Source organism: Lepidochelys kempii, chromosome 3 (assembly GCF_965140285.1).
Source record: "Lepidochelys kempii isolate rLepKem1 chromosome 3, rLepKem1.hap1, whole genome shotgun sequence".
In the NCBI taxonomy this organism is placed as follows: Eukaryota; Metazoa; Chordata; order Testudines; family Cheloniidae; genus Lepidochelys; species Lepidochelys kempii.
This window is the reverse complement of record NC_136382.1, coordinates 195,435,836-195,460,860: the sequence shown is the minus strand read 5'-3', so window position 1 is coordinate 195,460,860 and position 25,025 is coordinate 195,435,836. Positions and strand designations below refer to the sequence as shown.

At 43.2% G+C, this 25,025-nt stretch overlaps 1 protein-coding gene across 2 annotated transcripts in view; it reads right to left on the bottom strand.

Moving 5' to 3' along the window:
- SPRED2 (sprouty related EVH1 domain containing 2) overlaps window positions 1–24,443 on the bottom strand; it is an 80,966-nt gene extending 56,523 nt beyond the window's left edge. For both annotated transcript variants that reach the window (XM_073339468.2, XM_073339469.2), the window contains exon 1: window positions 24,008–24,443. In XM_073339468.2, coding sequence (XP_073195569.1) covers window positions 24,008–24,054 — 47 coding nt within the window. In that variant the 5' untranslated portion in view covers window positions 24,055–24,443. The remainder of the gene's footprint in view (window positions 1–24,007) is intronic.
- Window positions 24,444–25,025: the final 582 nt, after the last annotated feature.

Below are 25,025 nucleotides of genomic sequence, written 5' to 3'. Positions count from 1 at the left end.
GCAACCCTTCCCTTTTCACAAGGGTTTCATTAATTCTAATTTGAGCATCCTCTAACAGAACTTAATATTTTTGAAGTATAGAAATAGTAGCCTGGCCTCAGTGCTTTGATACATTGCAGTGGTACAGGGAGCATCAGTGAAATTAATACACTTGCACAGGACAAAAATAAGCCACTATTGACTTTAATGTGTACCAGGCTAATCATTGTTAAACAGGTTCTCTTCTATCAGGTTATGTTAAAATCATATCAGTATCTTCCCCCAAGAAGCAGAATTTTAGAGCACTAAACCTCTCATTTTGTTCTCAATTTAAATGCCAATGCTGTGTCAAAAAACCACATTTTGCAAATATTTAAATAGCCAGTACATAATTTTTAAAACCATGTTTTTCAGAATTTAGATTCAGCATCAATATGCTTTACTGGATTATATGTGGATATTCTAGGCTCTACTCACAGTCCTTTCCTTGGGAATTTGTGTATTGCCAACACATACATTATAACGATTCCCTTCCCAACAGGATGAGAATTGGTGTGTTATACCAATATACAGAAGCTTCATCCACTTTCACTAGCTTCTCTATTATCAATTCTCCTCCCTCCAGAAGTATTTGCAGAGAGAAAGAGAGAGAGAGAGAGCGCGCACAAGTGCAACCACCAGTGAAAGGAACAAGTGAGTGGGCTTGATGCTGGAGATTCGCCAGTACTGCATAGAGGTGGCTACTCACAGCCTGCTGCCAGGAGCAGCTCAAGAGGAAAGCACTATCACAGATCCCTGGGTGGTTCTTCATAAGCAGCAACGCTGTTCCCGAAGGTTTGTTGAATACCCTGACTTCCAACTCACTGCAGTTCCTCCGACCCAATATTCGGAAGTCCCCTTACAGTCAGACTCATTGGACTGCCAAGGTCCCTTTCTACACCGCACAGTTAAGATTCCCTTCTCCCTCAAGCCTGCAGTAGGAGAAGAGAATTAATATAGGTATTGTGCTGGTTCCACAAGCAAAGAATCTTAGCAAAGAGTCAGTTCCTTGGCATTGCTCTCACACAAGTCAAAGTCTTCTCAACTTCCATCCTCCCTAAGAGAGCTTGTTTCATGCTATGAAGTGGAGGATGGGACTAGGCAATAAATCCAACCTAAAATTAAAACTATTAAAATCAAATAATCCTCAGCGAGTGGTTTACTAAGGGGAGCAGAATTTAAAAATGTGAGATTTGCAAGCGGGAACAATACTTAAATTGCTTACAAACATTTATTGTAAACCTTTCTCTGTTCCCTGCAAAAAACTTTACAGCTGAAGTCCACCTATTTCTGGTCTCATCTTTATTTGTTCTAGGAGATGGGAAAGAAAATATTCAGGTTACCAACCTGCTTCAAAGGAAGAAATTGTGCAGTTCTTCTTCACAACAAGTGACTGGTACTAAATTAGTTGGGCTCCCACCTTGTGTCTTGTTAGCGTATTGCATGCCAATTAGTGTGCACTGCACTAGGGGGCCAGTCTCCATTTTCTTCCCTCCACCTGCCAATAATTAGCACATCAGGTACTTCAGGCTAGAGTCAACAATGGCCCCTCAAATCCCTTTTAATGCATTAAAAAAAAAAAAGCATTTAAAAGATTAAAAGCTATTAGCAACTTTCTGAATAGCTGGAGAAAGGCTTTGTCAGAGACAACCTTTCCGCACCACAGTCATTTTTCACCTGTGTGCACTATCCCAAAGCTACATTCAGAAAGTCCTAGAAATGCATTTTTAAAAATACACTGCGCTCACCATGGTTCTCAAAGAGAGCTCTCAGCAAAGGCTAGTCAAAGAGCTTCTCAGTTTGCTTATCAGAGACCAACTCCTCTGGAGATTCTCATGGCTTCTAGATTCTGTACAGCTGTGGTTGCCTTATGTCCATGAAGCCACAATAAACCATTCTTCCCTTCATCTGTTCTGTGTAAACAGTTTAGATACTGATTTCTAAGGAATCAATTGCCTTCAAATGTCACTGTACACCTTTCTCCCTGCCTTTAAAAAGCCTACGTGGTTCTCAACTAGGGGTCCAGCCCCCTGGGGGGCTGAGAGCAGGTTTCAGGGGGGCCGCTAAGCAGGGCCAGCATTAGACTTGCTGGGACCCAAGATAGAAAGCCGAAGCCCCATCCCATGGGGCTGAAGCCCAGGACCCTAAGCCCTGCCACCTTGGGCTGAAGCCGAAGCCTGAGCAATGTAGCTTCATGAGGGCCCCTGTGGCATGAGGCCCCCAGGCAACTGTCGTACTTGCTACCCCCTAACATCGGCCCTGGCTTTTATATGCAGAAAGCTAGTTATTGTGGCACAGGTGGGCCATGGAGTTTTTAGAGCATGTTGTGGGGGAGGGGGCTCAGAAAGAAAAAGGGTGAGAACCCCTAAGTCTAAGAGGCAAAGAAAAAACAAACAATTAAGTCAATCAGTATTTGACACCAGCACATACTTACAGGGAAACTAGTCAGATTCATGCCAACTTAAGTCATAATGATGATCCAAGTCAGTAATACTGGGCTATGTCTACACTAGCCCTTTTGTCAGTAACACTTTTGTCGGACGGGGTGTGAAAAAAACTACACCCCGGACTGACCTAAGTTTCACCGACAAAAGTGCCAGTGTGGAGATGTCTCCTGCTTAGGCTGCTCGTTGGAGGTGGTTTTAATTTCGCTGGCAGGAGACTATCTGTAAGGTCCGTAGTGTAGACTTAGCCTGAAACCTCAGTGGTTCAGGAGCCAAACTGGCAATCAACATTACCCAGAAGAGTCACAGTAGTATGAATTCATTGTTTTTGTTTACTATTTACACATATTCTCACAGCAAAATGACTGAGAACAATTATTTTATCAGCTACAATTAGTTAGTATCACAATAAAAGTATCCTTATTGGTGAATAACTTATATTGGTGAATAATTAAATCTCACAGTGTTTTAATATCATGTGCTGCAAAGAGCTGCAGGAGACACATTAAAGAGCCACTTGCAATTCGCGAGCCTCAGTCTGAGTATAACTGATCTAAATAGAAGGCATGAAAAGTTTGCTGGACACCTGCTAGCTCAAAGGCTAAATCTATAACTAGGGAGATGCCAAAGACAAAGGTCACAAAAACTCACTGATGAGAAGCCCATCACCATTCTGACCAGCAAATACTGCTAAGGAGGAAGGTACCAAAAATGCTGCCCCTGGATCCTGCTTGGGGCTTCTTGTTTCTTTCCCGTATGTGACAAATAAGTATCTCATAGAATTTCATGCTCCACCCACCCTCTATAGCTATTAAAAGGGACTGTTGTCTCTCTCCTGCTTTCCAGACTCCTGGGGCTACTCCTGCTGGGGCTGGACAGGATCTCCCCCATTTTACAATTCCTCCAGCCTTTATTTTTTGGATGGTCCTTCAGTTCCTCACTCTGAAGCGGCTCTTAGTTTTTCCAAACAGCAGCATGAAATGGACATGGTTCTTCTCAGTTTCACAGTTGCTCACATGGTTCTGGAAAGCAATAGCAGTTAAATTGACCAGAGTCTTATTTCAATCTGCTGGTGTTTGGCCAACCAATGCAAATAGCATTGGCTGAAGAGGTCATTGCACTGGTTCATATTGTTCATATCTGCAAGGTTAAATTTTATCTTATATCAAATGACAGCTTAATTTTTTGGTTCAAGTCCCATTGCTTGTTAGGGCAAGTTATTCACCTGAGGCAAGTAGATTTTTCAAGCTTAAATCAGAACATAAACCACACTGAAGAACTTAATAGTTAACTGAAATACCGCACCAACTCAACGTGTGTTCTGAACATCTTTCAGGACGGTGAAACTCCAAGAGTGGGAGTAATTTGGGGTGGGGAGGATTAGTGTTTAATTTGAGAAAGAGGGAACATATTCAGCACACCTCTGAGTTAAAACAAAATTATTCTGTCCAAATTCATGGTTAAGAGGGATCTGCAGCATGCTCTGAAGTTGTGACATGCCCAATTCACATTTTAGCACCTTCTATGGCATGCTGCGGATAGGACCCAGATGACAAAACTGATTACATTTGCAGGTCTATGCAAAATGCTGCATACATGAACCTCATGTAAAGTTCACATAATTCCTGGAGTGTTTGAATTTCTCCAAATTACTAATTGTACATCTGTGGCAACCCTATCTGTGTTATACTTTTTCAAGGGAAACTCTATCTTAGATTCAATTATCAGCTTAAAATATTTGGTCAACATGACAGAAAGCTGAAAAAAAGAAAAAGTCAACCAAAATACCTATAGCTTTTGCTTGCAAAGCACAGGTTTGGAATCTAGACAAATGTGTATCAGTCATTACTAGCCTAAATTAGAACAATGATCTTTACAATATCAAGCACTGACATGTCTAGGGAACTCATTCTGTGTTTGTAAACCTGAATGGTTTCTTTGAGGTACCAAAACTTGAATGTAGCCAAAGGGCTTGCTGGGAACTGAAGCTTATTACCATACAGGAAAATTTGGATCTGGCAAGCCACTCCCCAGTCAGACAAAAATATTGGGAATATGCCTTTGTATAACAGAATTATTGGCTTCAAGTCCAGAACACGGAAAATGGCTTCGAGATCAGGGCCAAAAAGGGACTAGAGAGAGTTGCTCTCTACTGAATGATTTCATCTGAAGTGTGGTCATACAGAAAAACACAACAACTAGCCACAGGGTTTTGTTTGTTTGTTTGCTTTGTGACTGGAGGGAAAAAAGAGACATTCACCACTTACCATATTTAGAACTTTCAGGCAAATGGCTTTAACAAAGTGAAAGCAAATCTACAATGGGAAGTTACTACACACAGAAAACAGAGGTTTTTCTTGATTATGCACATATAGGAGTTTAGTATAGGCTAGTATTTTGATGATGCCCTTGAATGGATCACAAACCCACATTCCTACAAAGTATCTGTATGTATCGATTTTATCCTAAAATGTCTTGCACATATGTGTGGGTTTACTCCTTTGAGAATTCCCCTCTTCCCTCACTCCCCAAAAAAACAAACCCCAAACCAAAATTCAAGGTCTACAGTTTGTGGCTATAACATTCACTAAATTATTAAATACAAGCTAACTTTCAAAGATACCAGCTGTGATGGTAGTTACTCAGCTTAAATAAAGGAAAGAAATTCAGAGAAGGGTTGGCATCTCCTGTCATTCCTGCACTGACTTATTCATTGCTTTTGCAACTCTAAACTTATGGACAAAGTGCCATTTTAAACAGAACAACCTTCCTTCTTCAGGTGTCTCCACTTTCACCTGTTTGTGACAAAACCATGACACATCTGAACTATTTTAAATATTTGGAGTAATTAGCAATGACTTAAAGTAGATGAGTGAGCACAAGACTGGGAGCCAGGAAACTCTACATTCTCATCATAGGTTTCAGAGTAGCAGCCATGTTAGTCTGTATCCACAAAAAGAAAAGGATTACTTGTGGCACCTTAGAGACCAACAAATTTACTTGAGCATAAGCTTTTGTGAGCTACAGCTCACACTAACAATTTTATTTGAGCATAAGCTTGAAGTGAGCTGTAGCTCACGAAAGCTTATGTTCAAATAAATTTGTTAGTCTCTAAGGTGCCACGAGTACTCCTTTTCTTTTTGCGGATTCTCATCATAGCTCTCATATCAACTCCCTTGGAAGCTTGGGCAAGTAACAGTCTCTCTTCCTCAGTTTTCTCCATTTCTAAAAGAGGGGAATCCCCTAGCTTACAGGGTTATTGAAGGCTTGACTGTTTGTAAAGCAGTTGGAAGATGGAAAAAGAACTATTGTAAATAATGTGATCACAATCTCTGTCATTCCAGGTCTTTACCTCTCCAGAGAAAAGCCTACCAAATGCATCCAACCAATGCTGCTATGTGCACAAATGACAGAGAGAAGAACCCGTAGAATCAAACTCACTAGTAGCAGGACTTGAATCCAGTATCGTGACATGGAATACCATGCCACTCTCTTGTACCGACTCCTCTGAACATACGTGTGTAAATATTTCCAGTTACTATTGTATCTGGCCTGAGGCAACTAATTATTTCAAACAGGCAAGGTTTCCATTGTGATTATTACAACTCCTCCTGTTTTAAAGAGATACTTTCAATGAATTCACAAGTTTGAATGACACATTTAGCAGATGTCAGCCCGTATCATGACTGGTATGCATTAAATAATGAACCTTTATGATCATTAAGATTAAGGCACAGTCCAGATTTCTAATATTCCACTGTGCATACTTTGGAACACTTCTACTGAAGTCAGACCAGGCCTCATTCTACCACCCTTACTCACATTGTATAGCACACCATACTAGGCAAGTGGTGCCATTAACTTCAATAACGCTATCCGCATAGTAAGATATCACATCTTGTCAGCAAGGGTGGGCGAATTAAGCTCCAAGATTTTGCCACAATACGGAGGCCAGGTCTACACTCAAAAGTTAAGTTGACCCAGATGTGTCATTCAGGGTGTGAGAAAATTCCACACCCTGAGCGACATAGTGAAGACGGCCTAACCCCTGGTGTAGCTGGTGCTACGTTGACGGAAGAATTCTTGTCGACCTAGCTACCACCTACTGGTGAGGTGGATTAACTACGTTGATGGGAGAATCCCTCCTGTCACTTTAGTAAGTGGCTACACTGAAGTGCTATAGCACTGCAGCTGTGTCACTGTAGTGTTTCCAGTGTAGACTAGCCCTGAGATAGCAGGATTCTTGTGAATCTGCATATTTGCATACAGAGAAGAACAGATTAGAGGCACAGTAAGGGATACCATGCAGAGGGTGTGCCAAGCTTCACAGCGTACCTAGGACTTTAATTAATAGCAAAATAAGGTTGAGGCAGTGGATTGCTAAGGATCAAGTTTAACCCCTTTGGTGGTTACATGCACATACCATAAAAAATTGGCATAGAGATGTTGCCCTTTTCAGATTATGAAAATTAGTTGGACCTTGGCTTCATGGCCTGTAACACTACATGAAGCAAAAAACGGTCACTCAAATGCACGGCACATTCTATGTCATTATTTAAAGAAAGTGACTAAGCCAACAATTAAACTAGTATCTATAGAACATTCAACAGTTCTGGGGAAAGTTTACATTCAGACAATAACGTCAGGCATTTCTGTTCAGTAGAAAGCGTTGAACTAACCTAATTCTTCATTCTAAATCTGAAAGTAAAGTGTTCTCTACACAATATGGATTTATTTATTTTTTTTGGTTATAGCTTGTGTTTTGATTGGTGGCAGCCATGCTGCTCACCTCATAATATTTTATGTATAATATTTTACCTGAGAAGAAGATCCAGCATTCTTCTATGTTCAAGATGAGTTTTAATGCCACTTTCAAAGTATTCTTAACACTTTGTTCCATTTAACTTTCATTTACGAAATATAAAGGAGGCATCCTCTTTGGACACAAGCTCTCGGCCACCGTCACATGGTCAGCCCCTAAACAACTGTCTTCTCCACATGCAAGGGGTGCACCTCTAGGTGCTCTTGAATATCTTTGCAGGTGACTACATGAGCACAGTAAGCGCAGTTTTGAGCATCTGCTTTACAACACTGAGCTGCCACAATCACTGCAAAGAAAAACACAACCCAGACTACTGGCATAGAACAAGGAAGGGACTTGGTTGAGTATGAACAAGGACATACTGAATCTTATTTAAATGGCAGTCTGAGCTAGGGTAAATCCTGCCAAGTGCTTGGTTTCTGTATAGTAGTTTGAGCCAATTAAAAAAAAAAAAAAGGAACAAACTAATATCCAATATCTTTAAGCAAGAATCCCCTTTAGTGAAGATAGGAGTAAACATTAGGCTACTCTACTGTACCACAGTCTGCATGACTTTGGTTAGTAGCAGAAGTCTCTCTTGCACACAGCCAGGTTACAGAAGCTAAGAGTTACTGTTTTACACAGATCAAAGAGAGAGACTTCTTGACCTCCAAGAAAGTCAAAGTAGCACCAGATGAAAATGTCCCAGTGAAAATTTTGGAGTATGAAGGAATTCCCTACCCGAAGCAAACACCACCTAAACATGGGCAAAGATGACTAAAATGTGAAAGATCACTTTGACTGTTCCAAATAAATCAAACACCTGGTATCTAGCTCTCATATGCTCCATGTGAAATTTTTTAAACAGCAAGTTCACTCATTCTTTGGAAATTTGGAATCCTACAAAAGAAGCAAGTTTTGAGCTCAAAAGGGATCTAAGTCCCACTGACTTTCAATTAAACTTTTGCAAATGGGACTTGCATGCTTTTAAAAATTTTACCCCTTATCAAAATTGTCCTTGGAAATAACTTACGTATTGATTGTTATTATAAATCAGTCATTGAAAGTGCCATTCTTAACTTAAGCAGCATACTGCATGCTAGTTCACATTACAAAGAAACAGACAATAAAAGATGTAATGTTGATCACTGTAACAGGAGTTGGGTGGCCGGGCAGTCTAGTGGTTAGCTCACCTGGCTCTCAGCCCCCTACTGGCTGACTGGCTTCAGCCTTTAAGGCTGGGGTGAGGGGAGGGAGACCCGGGCCCTCTCCCAGGGAGGCGTCCAGGGCAGGGAGTCAAAATCTGCTGCCCTGGGCTACTTCCTACCAGTCTATTCAGTTTGGGGTGTGGCCCCTCTAGTCTAAGCTGCAGGGCGGCTTGCTTCCCACAGGATTCCCTCTGGGACCAGAGGATGCCTTGCTGCGGTCCTAGACTACTTTGGGCAGGACAGCTGCAAGTTGGCGAGGGCAAGCCTCACAATGTTTCTGTGGTTTGCTCACTCAGTTTCCCTATGCTGGGGGTTCCTCTGTAGCCTCCCTTGGCTGGGAAACCAGTACTTACTTCCAGGGGGCTGCCCTGACTGGCAGGCACCGGTGCTCTATCCCTTCAGGCAGAGAGACAACCAGCTTCTGCCTCTTCGCCAGTCAGCCCTGAACGGAAAGTCCTTCTTTTATTCCCCCTCCAGGCCTGGCATCGGCTGCAGGTATAGCAGAGTGGGGCTAGCTGGGCCCAAAGGCTTTCTTTAACCCCTGCTGTGCTGGCTGGCAGTTTCTCTGCTTCATGAAAATCATTAACACCACAGCAAGTTAGAAGAAAATTATTCTAAGGAGCCTAAGACTATTTTCTGTTGAAATGAATAATGAAATAATGAAAACGCATGGGGTCCTTCAGTCATGTTGAAGAGGACTTCAGTAGCATAAAAAGTTGAGGGGCTTGTCCCCCTTCTCATCTTCAGTCGTTGCACTAAGGTGTAGGGTGGAATGCTATTCTTCGTATTTTCACAAAACAATCTTCCCAGCAAATTCACTTGCAGAATGAGCAGGCTGCTGCTCTATAGTGCCATGGATTTATGTTGAGTTCTGTGTACCCTTGCCTACAGCTGCAGCCTTTCATGAAGAAACATGCTTGCCAAACAGACGCACAGATAAGCAAGACATTTAGCTGATTGTCTTAAATTCTCCGGCAAGGTTTACTTTCATAAGATATGTTTGTGGGATTTCTATTTTAAGGTTTGTGGCTAGACCTGAGTGGAAAAAAAGTAACCTCTTTCACAAAAGACTTTGCTACTTGAAATTTGGTCTGAGGGCAAACTATCCTGAAGATGCAGACACTGGAAGCCCAGGGTCCCCAGTGGGCTGCTGATGAAGTGGGAGGGTGAGCTGGCAGGTATGAAACCAGGTATAAGTAATCCACCTCCCAGAGAAGCGGTAGCTAGGCAGACGAAAGAATTTTTCCATCAACCTAGCACTATCTACATGGGGGTTAGGTCGGCTTAACTGTGTTGCTTAGGGGGGTGGATTTTTCACACCCCTGAGCAATGTAGGTGGGTAGACCTAACTCTTTAGTGCAGACCAGAACTAAGCATTATAAGTATTATTTAAGGATAATTATTCCCCTTTGAGAAACATACAGAATATTTTTCTATTAGGTACTCTGGACATCCATGCAGTTTCTACTTCAAGTATTTTATTCAGATATCAAGAATCTATTGGTTGCTGGTGTAACACTATTATTTGCCCACACTTTAATATCCACATTAAATACACCTCAAAGGCACCGGTGTAATCAGGAAAATAAAGTCATTTAACAATTATATCACCAACATCAGTAGAGGGCATATGCACACCAAGGATATTATTTTGTAGCAGTAACATCTAAGAAGGAAGTTACCCCTCATGCTCACTGCTGGTTTATAACAGTGTTCTGCTTGCTCAGATCAAATGCCCAAAGCTCTCTCTTTGAACTAAGTTAAACAGCCACATCTGAACTATGCTGCATGGACTCCAAGGCGCATATATTGTATTCTTCCCATCAAATGAAGATAGTGTATATAAAAAAATATAGCAATGAAATATTTATTGCATGTGTTCTTTTCTGACCTCACAGCATGCTGGGATAAGCTGTTCCTCTAATAACTTGATAAAGGTAGCCTATACTTCCATAGTGATATGAGTGCTCGTGCACACATCCCCAACATGCCAAGCCCACAAGAATTATTTTTCACTAAGCTATTATTAAATATCTGAATGCTATTCAGACTAGGACACAAGACAGTATGAAATTGTACTACCCTTTTAAAGTGCTGAAATTTGGTATATTTGGCTAGCTTTATTCTTGCATGCGAGAATAATCACGAACTGGTCCAGAGCTACTGAAATTATTTTTAGTTTAGCATCTCATATATATGTGTGCACGTGCACAAGGGAAGAGCACATGAGATAAAAGCCATAGCCAAGCTATCATAAATACAAAATACTTTATGGATCTTAAGTTATCAATAAACAACATATCTCCAAATTCACTACAGTTATTAACTTGGGGAAAATTCTTGGCTACTATTATTTTGAAAAATGAATTAGAAACTGGTTAAATGAATAATCTTTTGAATTAACTTTTTAAAAGTAAATGGTTACAATGTATTTGACAGGTCTGCTTCTTTATGAACATTTCAGTTTGATATATAAAAGGTGTACTTCTTTTCCAGTATGTACTTTTATCAGGCAATTTTGGAGGGGCAGGTACATTGGAATTTTGTTTTTAGGCATTTACCAAAGGTGATCTGCAACAAAATTTAAGTCTGGTCATTACCAATAAGGTCGAGGCATACAGGTTGGAATTTTCAGAGGCACCTCAGGGAGTTAGGCCCTTGGCTAACTTAACTCCCTAGACACCTCTGAAAATCCCAGGCACACCGATTTCTTTTACAGATGCTCCGAAGTTATGTTTCACTGGCTCCAGCTCCAAGTGATGCCACAACTATCAAGAGCCCCACTGGAACCTGGCCCATTAATGGAGACTGTTCCCCCTTCCAGTCATTAGTTGTATACATTATTGAATAGCAAAAAGCTATTTTAAAAGGTTAAGGTTATTCGTAACCAACCACTCAAAAGTCTGGAAATGTCAGGCAACTTTTATTTGATCCCCTGGCGCACATACACTAAGCGCATGTCTACACTGCAATAAAAACATGTGGCACCAACTCTCAGAGCCCGGGTCAGCTGACTTAGACTTGTAGGGCCAAAAATAGCAGCATAGAAATTTTGGCTCGGGCTGGAGCCCAGGCTCCGACACTCTGCAAGAGGGGTACAAAAGACAGCTTCTTGTGTGAAAAGGATTGCAAAACAGACACAAGGATAGAGTCTCACCCTTCTATTTTTTGCTTTTGTCGATTTGTGTCTCACTTAATTATCTTTATGTTTTTAAATCCTCTTTTTGAAAAAGCAATCCATCTAGAATAACTAGAGTGATGATCCCCAGAAACTTTATGACTTATTACATTTAAACTGATGCAAATTATATAAATACAGGAAGAACTTGTAGAAACATGAACTAACTTGACTAATGGCTCAGAAGTAGCTGTTGAGGTCTACTGTGTAATTTGTTTTTAGGAAGTATTTTTAAAAGGCACCTCACCTATGTGATAAGATCTTTAGAGCTATTATAGTTTATGTAAGTACATGGAAGAATGTTAAAAAGAAACCAGTCTTGCAAAACCCTCACTAGTAGACATAGTGCTTACAATGAGAATCTTTCTATGACCTCCTGCAGCATTTGGTCCTCAGTGTGTATATCAGACTCCACTCAGAAAGATGCTACATACATACAATATTGCAGGTCTCAGTAATACAGAGTCCTATCCTGCAGATAACTAAGTAGTTCTGCTGAGATATGGAACTACTTGTTTAAGTAAAGTCACTCATATGCATTAAGTGTTAGTTGGAGCTATCTTTCTTTATTTACATATACGTCTTCAAGGAAAATAAGAATCATGATTTACAAAATTTCCTTACAACCACCACCACTTTCCATTATTAAAATTGTAAGCATTTTAAAAGTCTCTGTTATTTTTGTCTTGTCTCCTATTAGCTTACTTTCTGCATTTCAGTCAGTTGGGACAATGAAAATAGATTTGTCTTCATCACTTTTGTGAAGTCAGTTTCTAATCAATTTTACTTTCTGGTTCTCATGCACAATGCCACAATCTCTGGTTTGAAAACATGATGGGGAAAAGTTTATTTCTTTAAAATAACTGTTTCTATAGGATTTATGTCCCTGGAAGCTTTACTAATCGCCACTTTATAAAAGCTTACTTTTTACAAAATTTAAAGTTTGAACTAATTTGACTGACAGTATCTCTTATTTCTAAATTTAATTGATTTTATTTGGACTAATTATTTGACAACTTTCATTTTAAAACCAAGTTGATTTAAGTCATATGAATACAAAAGAGTATCAAAAGTATTCCTTACAAAAAGGACAAATGCCAACATAATTTATTACCTTTCCTCCTGCCTCCCTCCGGCCACCGATAAAATAAATAGTCTCATTTTAATAGCATGTAAAAAAGGGGAGGACAGGTGAAAGAATACAACTAGCCTGCTACCCTGTTGTGCCAAGTTTTAGTCAGGGGTGAATTATGATGGCATAGTTATGAATCCTGAAATATAAAGTTTTCACTACAAATTGTTAAGTATAAAAGCACCAGCATGCACCACTAAAATATTAAGCGTCAAACTACTACGGTCTGAATCAAACTACTACCACTGACTCACTGGGTGGCCTTGGGAGAGTCACTTAGCCTCTGTCTTAGCTTCCTACCTAAGAGACAGAGTTGGTAATACAAGAGCAAGCCTGCTGTGGCAATGAAGTTAATCTTAGAAATACGGTACCAAACTTTGAACATTTAAAGTTCTATACATTTAACAGAGTCCTTAAAATTAAATAAATGATTTCATAAACTTCTAGGGCTCAAAGGACAAGATGGTCTATTTACCCTCATACAAGCATTTAAAAGTCAGCCTATTTGTAAATAGCTTGCAACAGCCCATGTAGAAGCCATGCAGGAATGTTTGAATTTATGCTCTCATTAACCCTATGGATGCCTCCTAGCATCCTTCCACTGCACTACTTGGCTAACAATATAGGACAAATGTCTAGCTGGTGCTTTGAAAAGCAGTTTTAAAGATTATGAGAGTTATCAGCTTTAGTTCCAGTGTTGTGGGCTGCCAATTCCCACTCTAAAGTCACTAGGAAGAAGTCCTGTTGCCAAAGGAGAAGAGGATGTGCAAGAGGAAATACACTGAGGCCTGCCCCTGCTGCAACCTAATATCGGAGCATTAGCCAACAGAGTCACAACCTTAACTCACTTTTGTCTCAACTTGAGGCAAAACACACTCCTCTTTATATGTTGTAACTTGAAGTATTAGTAACCTTATAGCAGCTTTGGGGCATACCTTTCTGCTCACAAACCACATAAACAGGTAGATTACTTTCCACGTGTTAAAATGCAGGAGCACCAAATTGTTAAGACATGTTAATGGAAAAAAATATACTGAAAACATGGGTGAATTACCTTCCTGGCTTTCACTGAACATAGCACGTGATATAGTCAGCTATGGAAGCAATGTGATAGGGCATTAAAACACCGCTCATAGAGAACATTTGGTGTCACCCAGTAGGGACCACTCTATAGATGCTGTTTGGCAGCACTTCAGCTGCAAGAAACAATTCATTACTGATTTTTCACAATGCAGACCACTCTGCCTGTTTCTGAGTGGTGTTTAAAAGAAAAAAAATAAATACATACAAGAGGAATCCCTAGCAGAAGGGAGAACGGGTGGCCTTTTTGAGTTTGGGTGATCTTTTTAGAACTGCTTTTTCCACTGCATAAGGACAAAAGAAAAAGATACCATATGAGTCAGTGAACTATAGTCTCATCTGGAGACTCTAGTTTAAAATAACCTTTAGGTCACAAGTGAAGTGGTGTTAATGGTATCAATCTAATCCTCAATGTGCATTAATCCAGATAATAAAGCCACAGTTTAGTACAATTACAAATGCTGAAGGCAAGGGAGGAACCAGACTGGTGTTGTAGGCCACAGACAGAGGGCACTTGGTCAGCTGTTTGGGGAAGAACGAAAAGAGATTTCCTCTAGCGTTTGAGACTCTTCAGTGCCATCATCAGACTTCATGAATACAATTTAAAGAAATTTTAATAAAAATGAAAACAATATTTTCCCCACAACAGTAACTACTACACATACCTGTTTAAATAAGTACATTGGCAGTTAAATTATTCAATATTATAAAATTACTGAACAGGAAACTAATCTTGCTCAGCTACTAATAGTTTATTAAAGCGATGCTACGCATTTCAATATATGACAAAAAACAGAGTCCGGGGTGTTTTCTAATAGAATTTAGACTAATTTGAAACTCTAAGCATATTTTTTTATTCTGAACAATACTACTATTAAAATCTAAATGTTTCCAAGTCTTCACATGCATTCAAGTGCAAAGCAGAATTCTCTTACAAATTTAGGCCCTGATCCAGCAATAGGGCTCCAAAAAAGTGCAGGGGTCTGTCTGTACAAAGCAGCTTGCAGGATGGGGACCTTCACTTTCACATCGTACTTACTGATGTTTAAAAGCTGCCATCAGCTTTTGCACAAGACTCTGACTTCAGTGGGAGTCCCTCATAAAGAAAAGGGATGCAGAACATAAATTATCCAAGTGATATCTGGCACAAACGTTACGGCTTTCTACATAGGGAAATCCTCCAGCGCAGCTATAGTGGAAGAATTATTCTGGAATAAAGTCACTTTCATTTCAGAATACAGTGTCCACACAGGGAGTTAAACCAGTATAGATAGAGCAGAACTCTTATAAGTCTTGCAGTATAGCCATGCTGGTCAATTTCCCCATGTAAACAAGCCCTTACTGTGTTTCTTTTTAAATGGGGTTGGGGGTGAGAATTAGTAAGACCAAACAAATGCAAAGGCAAAAGGAAGAGGAAGAAGAAGGGAGAAGAAAGAAGGAAGAGTGTATGGAAGAAGGGATAAGGCAGAAAGCAGAGGTATCAAGGAAGAAAAGCAGGAGGAGTCTGAGGAAAAACAATTGGGGGGGGGAGGGGGAGAAGTGTCCCAAAATCAAGTAAGGAGCTGACTTCACAGACTAAGAGTTTGGAAGATGCCCCTGTATCCTTTGCTCTCACTTGGAGTGAGGAGGGCCTTCATTTCTAGTGGCTGGTTCTGCAGCTGGGAGCTGCTCCTCTTCTTTTCCCTAGGCCTTATGACTGGGGAAAAGTTACAATACCCCCTCTTCAGTTCCTGTTGTGCATAGTGTACATTTGTTGGTGATTCCATTTTCAGTCCATTTCAGTCTATTTGGCAAAGGAAATAAAAGTGCAAGGATTCTCCTTATACTCCTATTTGCTACATTTCAATCCTAAATATTTAATAGCAGTCCAGCGATGAAAGACTTGCAGAGAAAACCAAGAGAATTAGCCATCCATTCACCTCAACTAAATGGATAACTAGCCTAAGTATTGTGTTTCTGGCTCTCTGTGCACAAGATGCAACGCCAGGTAGGCTAGAAATTCACTCATCATTTCATAGATTCTACTAAATGAAACATATACCCTCACATCAGAGCTTACATACCATCATTTCTTGCTGTCTACACTACCATGGCAGTTTAAATACACAGACTCACTAGTTTGTTCAGCAAATAGGTTACGTAACAAAGACTCCACCTGCAGTTTCTGATTATGTAGCTCTGTGTGTACCCATAACATAAACTTGTATTCATGTAAATTTCAGTTTCTCATAGGAAGGCATTATTCTGCCTTTTAACAAACATGCCCAATCCGCTGAAGTCAGCAGGAGCTGCACATATCTTCTTGAGCAGAATCTGGTCCCAAGATACAAGGATATATAGGGTGCAGCCTTGCAAGGCTACAAGTCTTCTTAATCCCTTGACTTCAGTGGAAGTTGAGTGCACCCAGAATAAGACAGGCTTGAGTCCCTGTTTTATACCATTTGCTTTGGATTTGTTCTAAATGGCAACAGTCCCTCTGAAGATATAAAAGGTATTCAACTGCCTGACGACTCCTCTCCCAGGTTTTACCCAACTGGAGGATAATTTCCTCTCCTCCAGCACAGTGCGAGATGATGAGTAGAGTTCATTTAATAAACCTGACAGTGAGTGTTGGGAAGCAGAATAATTGGATGGCTCAAGGGATTTATAGTGGCATTCAGTTGCCTTTTGTCTCAATGCCACTGGTTCTAATATGGCTCAGTCTGAGTGACTACAAGTGAGTGCCATCCAATGGTGGTTTGCTGGCCTAACACACAAAGTTATAATTTAAATCCAGCTCTCAGAGAGCTACATTAAAAACATTCCACTACATTGGAGACTCTTGTTTGCAACGTTAGGATTTAATAAACCCACAGAGGAAATAAACCTTTCAGCCCTAAGTGGCTGTTTTGCCAGGTCAGGAATGGGGCACATTGCAGGGCGGTCCATTGCCACTGCCTGGGCTGCAACTGGTTTATAAGTAGCAAACAACCTCTAGGTCCAGGGCTGTCAACCTGAGAACCACACCTGCCCAGAAACAACAAAAAAGTTTAAAAGGATGTACAGACTATGGACTTTTTTGTCTAACTGAAGTCAAATTATTTGATTCTCCCTTATCACTTCAGCTTCCCAATACCTGAACTTGCTGTTCTGTAAGCTGACCTTGTCTGTAATTCAGAGTCAAGTGCTACCTCTGGTGAGAAATACGGTGCACTTCTACCAGCTCTGTTCCTCCCCTGTTGTCTTGACTTCTCTTCCTCTTGCTTTCTCACTTGACCATGTGCCACATATCCTCCCCATAAACCATTCAGGATGTAGCATAAATACATAAATAAACAAACCTAGGAGTCCCTTTAAAGCCCTGGCCTGGGATAAGGAAGTAGAAGGTGCTAGATTCAATTATCACAGCTCATTAAGAACGTCCCTTGAAAACAGTTAGTTCTCAATGTAACTGAATCCATTAGCTAGTTACTTGTAGTATTTTTTAAAGTAATGTATAAACCTCAGAAATAATCATATTACATTTTTAGGCCACAGAGTGAATGGTTACATTTTGGCAAGCCTGCATTTCCTGTCCCAAGCGCAAGCAATGATGTCACGACACACAGTATGGCCAGTGTCTTCCTGCACAGCTTGTACTCATGACCAAAAAAAAAAAAAAAAAAGCAATCAGTTGTTTATTACATCTAGGAGAAAGCAGTCAGTAATGTGCAATAGACAAAGTTACTATGAAAATGAGACAAGTCTAATTCTAAAGGGCAACCTTAACGCTTCACTATGTTCAGTATTCACAGTAAGCACAGTGATGATTTATTGCTCTTATTTTCAGTGGTGGGTGGGTTTTGGATCGTATCTAAGGGCTTGGCTACACTTGCGAGTTACAGCGCAGTAAAGGAGCCCCGGGCGCACTAGCTCACTACCCGTCCACGCTGGCAAGGCACACAGAGCGCTCTGACTCTGCGGCTACAGCGCTGCTGGTTCTCCACCTCAGCAAGTGGAATAACGTTTGCTGCGCCCCCGCTGGAGCGCCGCGGCACCAGTGTGAACGAGGTGTTGCTTTACTGCGCTCTGATCAGCTTCTGGAAACGTCCCATAGTCCCCTTAAGTCAAGTGGCCACTCTTATCGTTGTTTTTGAATTGCTCCAGGAATGCTGATATGCCCTTTGAAAGCTCCGTTTCTGACAGCTGGCTGTTCTTCTGCTCTGAGACAAAGCAAACCATTAGTGTGGAATGCTCTGTGTGTGTGAGAGGCACACCGGGGTGGGGGGGAGAAGAGGGAGGTCTGCTGCTGTCTGAACTTACAAGACAGCATGCTGACATGCTCTCAGCCCCCCAAAAACCCACTCTCTCTTCCCCCACATACACACAACACACTCCCTGTCACACTCCACCCCCGCCCCATTTGAAAAGCACACTGCAGTCACTTGCATGCTGGGATAGCTGCCCATAATGCGCCGCTCCCAATGCCGCTGCAAGTGTTGCAAATGTGGCCACGCCAGTGCACTTGAAGCTGTCAGTGTGGACAGACAGCAGCGCTTTCCCTGCTGTGCACTCTGAAGGCTGGTTTAACTCAAAGCATTCTACATTTGCAAGTGTAGCCATGCCCTGACAATAAAACCAGCTGCAAAACATGCCAATGCAAAGTTAATATTCCACTTTAAACTGTTATTTGAAACATTTCAAGAGGATTGCTAGTCATATTTGCAAAGTTTGGGATGTGTCTACTGTTTCTAGGACCAAGTTTCTGCAAGGTCAGCGCACCATGGCACAATTGCTACAGACTTCCATAAAGCAACTTTGACACTTCTAATCAGAGTCACAAACTATTTGCTCCCCAGCCAACTTAATGCCATGAATAAGCTACAGGTGCCTGGTGGAGGAGCTAAGGCCAGTTTATTTCTGAAGGAGAGCATCCACACAAGGTGTCAAGGTTCCTTCCCCACTCTGAACTCTAGGGTACAGATGTGGGAACCCGCATGAAAGACACCCTAAGCTTATTCTTACCAGCTTAGGTTAAAAACTTCCCCAAAGTACAAACTTTACCTTGTCCTTGAACAGTATGCTGCCACCACCAAGCGTTTTAAACAAAGAACAGGGAAAGGACCACTTGGAGACTTCTTCCCCCACCAAAATATCCCTGCAAGCCCTACTCACCCCCTTTCCTGGGGAGGCTTGAGAATAATATCCTAACTAATTGGTTACAAAATCATCAAAGACCCAAACCCCTGGATCTTGGAACAATGGAAAAATCAGTCAGGTTCTTAAAAGAAGGATTTTATTAAAAAAAAGAAAGGTAAAAATCATTTCTGTAAAATCCGGATGGAAAATACTTTACAGGGTATTCAGATTCAAAACACAGAGGATCGCCCTCTGGGCAAAACCTTAAAGTTACAGAAAACAGGAATAAACCTCCCTCTTAACACAGGGAAAATTCACATAAAACAAAAGATAAACTAATCCGCCTTGCTTGGCTTACCTATACTGGAGACTTGGATTAGGATGGGTTGGAGAAGATGGATTTCTGTCTGGCCTCTCTCAGTCCCAAGAGAGAACAACCACCTAAACAAAGAGCACAAACAAAAGCCTCCCCCCCCAAAGATTTGAAAGTATCTTGTCCCCTTATTGGTCCTTTGGGTCAGGTGCCAGCCAGGTTAGCTGAGCTCCTTAACCCTTTACAGGTAACAGGATGCTGGCCAGGAGGGATTTTATAGCACTGTATACGGAAAGGTGGTTACCCTTCTCTTTATATTTATGACACAAGGGTTTAATGTGCTATATCTTCACATTTTAAGTTAATTTGTCTTAACTTTCCTGAGTGTCCCCATATAGACAAGCCCCGAGACTAACTTAATTATCTTGACACAGTACAACAAACAACACTACACACAAACAAATCTCATTTTCTGACCTTTTCCATTTAATTACTTCCTGTGACTTCTTCTGGAACTGGGGGTATGCATTATGCTCAATGAAAGTAGCATTAAATATAACTGAATCTTTTTGTACATGCAAATTCTGATGGAATCTTATATTCTTCCCAGTGAAACCTGTAAACACAACACCAGCAATGTGCATTTAGGATTTGAGTTACATACTACCTGCCCATTTCTTGAAAATAAATTAACATCTGTACAGAACACAGAATCAACTAACCTATAGTCTTCAATTCTAAAGACAATTGTAGTGGAATGGCCCAGAGGAACATGGAATTTAACATTTTTTTTTTATATATCTCCTAGCTTCAACTCACTCAACACTACATCTTAATTAGGTTTAAGTTTTATTAAATATTCGCAAGCCCATTAACACCAACATGAATTAGAAGTACTGTGGTGATATGCAGATGGGGAAAGGAATGGGGACAGAAATAAAGCTCTAGAAGCAGAAAGAGGCATTCTGTGCAATGACAAATGCACCTTCAAATATTGATCTTAATGTTTCAAACACTCAGTTTGGATTTACAAATGGTTACAGAGTTGTTCCAAAGTTTGCTCAGCTCAATACACTAAAACAAAAACAAAACAAAAAATTACCTTGAAAAAGGTTGTTTTAGAATTCATCTCAACAGTGGCCATTTTTGTAATCTAGTTACATTTGCTCGTAGTGTACTCAGTGAAACTAGAATAACTAAGCAAATCAGAGCCAGATATCAAGGGCAAATAGAAGAGCTTATTACCACTGTTCGGCGAGCTTAAGGAAATTGATCAGAGTATTGGTCCTTACTTCTTTATCCTGAAGTGAAAAACAACGTACAAGTCACTACTTCAGCAACACTATCCATCAGTTTAGGACAGGAGGTGAAGAATTACTTATAAAGGAAATTACAGAGAATATTGAGGCAAGTCATAATGTAAACTGCCTGAGTTGTACTGCATCAAGCCATGTTTCACCAGAACAAACAAGAATACTCTCGCAAATACTTGCTCAGGATGTTTAACGACCACAAGTGGTCAGGACCTTTGTTTTACATTTGACCTGAAAGGCAGCACCTCCAATAGCCATGATGACAATTAGCACTACACGGGGAAACTGGTTCAACAGTAACTCAGACTAAAGAGCGCTGCCCACTGAGGCTCCAGCACCACTTCCACTCGCCCATGAGATTTTCTTGTACATCACACATTTAAGTAATGGCCAGGGACAGCTTTGCTTGGTTAAACTGTGACGATCCCAGGGCAAACTAGTGTGGCATTGCTTCCCGCCCCCTGGCAAAAAAACCCTGTCAAAATAAAATAGTCATGAGTTAGTTTCCTTTTTAAAAGCGTGACCGAAATGTAAGTCTAAACAGTGGGACAGTTAAAGGGGAAAATGATTCTAAAACAAATCAAAATGAACCACTGAAAAACAAAGCATCAGATTTCTGAACAGAATTCTCTCAATTTTGTAATATGCTGTTTTAAATCAACATCCATCCTGGCACCAACCCCCAAATGCACTTAGAATACTCTGTCTTCTAATACCATAAAAAGTACAATATTGTTTAATTAGATAAAAGAGCATAAATACATAACCACTAACCACCTTAATCCACTGTAAACCAGAAAGTTAATTTCTCCACTACAGACTAACTGTGCTTAGACGTGGCCTAATAGGCTGGAAAGCGTGGCAACCATTTTTTGTAATACTACTAAAAAACCCACCTTAGAGTTTGTTTGTTTTAAACCTAACTTAATTACTGGAAAAAATGCATACGATAAACTGGACTCTTACGTGGAAGAATTGCCATAGTCTGCTAGACTTCAAAATAATTTATTATTAATCTAGCCGATCACAATTTCAGAAGCTATGCATATAGTTTACAGCTTCTCCATTGAGAAATGTGAAAAATATAATCCCTCTTAACACCTGGGTTGAAGTTAAAAGCCATTTCCTTCACCACTCTTTCTGCCTCAACCTGATTTAGTGTTGGTTCGGTTTTTAGTTATAGTGATAACATTTGACACTCCACTGAACTACCATTTTTATTGTAAACAGGAATAAAGCTGTACATTTTTTACAATGTTTTAAAGTACCTGTGAGCAGCTGGGTATTTTAAGTATGGGGCTAATGCCAAATACTGGAGCATATATCCATTTTATATGCTGAGACTCACTTTTCTGTCTGACAAACCCAGAAAAAGATAGCCAGGAACAATGTTTTGGTGAGTACATCTCTTAAATAGGTTTCTGTAATATTGCAGTAACATCTTTGTTAATTTATTTTTGAGACCAGTCTTCTCAATAATTATGAAATAAATGCAAACATGGCATTCCCAGCATTTACCCACAAAACAATCTTGTAGAAGTATTAATCTATTTATTTGCAAATACTGTTAACACTGACAGGTTTAACTGGAGAACAAGAAAAAAGCATTACAATATTGGAGGAGTTCAGCTCTTTCTACTCTGTTGCTATTGAAATAGAAATGTCATGCTAACAGTCTGAGTTGTATATTAAATTAAATATCTTGTTCATTTTATTGATGACTACTGCCATATTGCACTGCAGGAAGGTTACATACCTAAGACTTAACTTGATCCTGCAAACACTAAAGAACATGTGCTTTATGTAAATTTAAACATGCATGTAAGTGACTGCAGAATCCGAGCCATTATTATAATTGCCACAATGGAACAGTTGAATAAATTATACTACAATTCCTTTTTTCTTCAACCATGTCAAATCAAGATTTCTGGACAAAATGTGAGGGCATGGGTCTGAAGAACTCATTACTAAATATGCATACAAAGATTGTAAGCTGTGGAAAGCAGAGGGTAGTGCACTTTTAATAGGCATTTCCCCACACCAATTACTTTTAAGCAGAGTCCAATGTTATTTGATGGTTTGACATTTAACCTTTTATTTAGGTCTACTACCATTCCTTGCATATGATGGGCAAGGTTCATTATTTGCAGTGGAATCCCCTAGTCAAGTGTGGATACCGCATTCCTGCACCAATCTTCACGCAAACGAAGAGGCAGGAACCGCTCTTCCAAACGCGTTGATGGCCACCCAAATTAGGGGCAACAGTAACAATATGCTCCCCACGCCTGCGAGATTACACCTTCGACATCGACCGCACCTCGCCTATGCTGCAAAACTGAGTCACTTCCCCTTCAGCGGAGCGCATGGAGGAGGAGGTGGTTTGGGGCCCACGAGTGTTGTTTTTTCTGTAGAGGGAGAGTTTCCTAGCCAGGCAAAGCCGCTCCCCGCCAGGCCCTGCGGGCAGCAGCCGCGCACCAGGCAGCCGGAGCGAGTGAATGGGACAGGCTGAAGGTTACCGGATTTGTGAATGCCAGGATCATGTGACAATAACGGGAACCGTCCTATTCACAAACAGCCGCCGCCGCCGCCGCCGCGCCACTGGCTGAGCCGGCCCACGGGGCAGGGAGAGGCGAGCTCTGCCCCTGCCCGCCTCCAGCCGTGCACCCTGCCCGGCGGGGGAGGCCGAGCCCGGCGGGGGAGGCCGAGCCCAGCCCCAGGGCAGGCTCCGCGGGGCTGTTGCAGGGCCCGCCGGCAGGCCAGGCACGCTCCGCCGGGCGCCCCGGACCGCCCCGTTCGCACGGGACCGCCGCCGCCCCAGGCCCAAGCCGCTGCTGGGTCTCCGCGGCAGCCCCGCGGGGCCGCTCCGCCAGCGGCCAGCCCCGCACGCCGCGCCAGGCCCTCGCCTGTCTGGACGGGGCTTTTTTTTTTTTTTTTTTTTTTATGAATGAAAATGTGGTATGCAAATGAGGGCGATTCAAGAAAAAAGAAATGGCGGATGTGAGGGCTGCAGCGCGCACACCCCGGGGGAGGGGACTGCCCAGGCTGGAGGCACGGGCCGGGGGCTTCCAAGAACCAGGCTGGGAGAGCCGGGAGCGGGGGGGGGGGGGGCAGGGTTAGTAGGACCGTTCATATGGCCCAGGCACAGACAACACACTGGGCCTCCCCGGCCGCGGGACCTTCCTGCCCCCTCCCCGCCAGCAACAAAGGCTGCAGAGACACGCACCGTGCACCCAGCGCACCCAGCAGGGGCCCTGCAACCAGCAAAGGGGGGCGGGGGGGGGCGCACAGGCTGGGCATGGCTGCAGGGCACAGCAGGCATGCACCGCCCCCGCTGGCTTGGCCCGGGGTACCCCCCAGCAGCCCTTCCACGCACAAGTGCCGTAAGTTTGCCCCCCCCCCAGGTGTTTCTCTCCCGTCACTTACTCGTCTGGGTGGGTTTCCTCGGTCATTTTCTCCACCTCTAGGCTCATCCCCCGCCGCGGGCAGCCGGGCTGCGCCTCCGCATCTTCCCGGGCTTCACATTGCGGGGGAGGCCGCCCGGCTGCGGGCGGGGGCTCGGGGCGGGCCCGGTCAGCGGGCGGCGGCACGAGGAGCAGCAGCAGCAGCGGCGCCCGGGTGCAGCCGGCGGCCCCGCGCGAGCCCCATCCCCGCCTCAGTCACTCCATGGCCGAGGCGCGCGCCGCCGCCGACGGCAGGAGGAAGCTGGGCGGAAGCGATGACGTGATCGGGCAGCCCCGCCGCTGCCAAAGCCGCCGCCGCGCGGCAGCCTCCACGCCCGCCGGAGCGCGGGGACTGCGGAGCCCGAGCGAGCCGGGGAGGGGCGGAGACGCGTCTGCGAACTAGGACCTCCTCCTACCTCCTTCTCCGGCCGGCCGGGCCCAGCCGCGCTCGGCGTGCACGGGGCGGCGCTGCGCCAGCCCCCGCCCGCCGCCTCTGCTCCCCGTAGTGCCGGCCGGGCCCCTCCCGCTGCGTGGGCTCCCCCCCACTCGTGTAACCCCGGCCGGGCCCCTCCCGCTGCGTGGGCTCGCCCCCCCCCACTCGTGTAACCCCGGCCGGGCCCCGCCCGCTGCGTGGGCTCGCCCCCCCCCACTCGTGTAACCCCGGCCGGGCCCCGCCCGCTGCGTGGGCTCGCCCCCCCACTCGTGTAACCCCGGCCGGGCCCCGCCCGCTGCGTGGGCTCGCCCCCCCCCCCACTCGTGTAACCCCGGCCGGGCCCGCCCCGCTGCGTGGGCTCGCCCCCCCCCCACACTCGTGTAACCCCGGCCGGGCCCGCCCCGCTGCGTGGGCTCGCCCCCCCCCCACACTCGTGTAACCCCGGCCGGGCCCGCCCCGCTGCGTGGGCTCGCCCGCCCCCCCACTCGTGTAACCCCGGCCGGGCCCCTCCCGCTGCATGGGCTTCCCTCGCACCCATGGCAGCGGGGCCTCTCCTGCTGCATAGGAT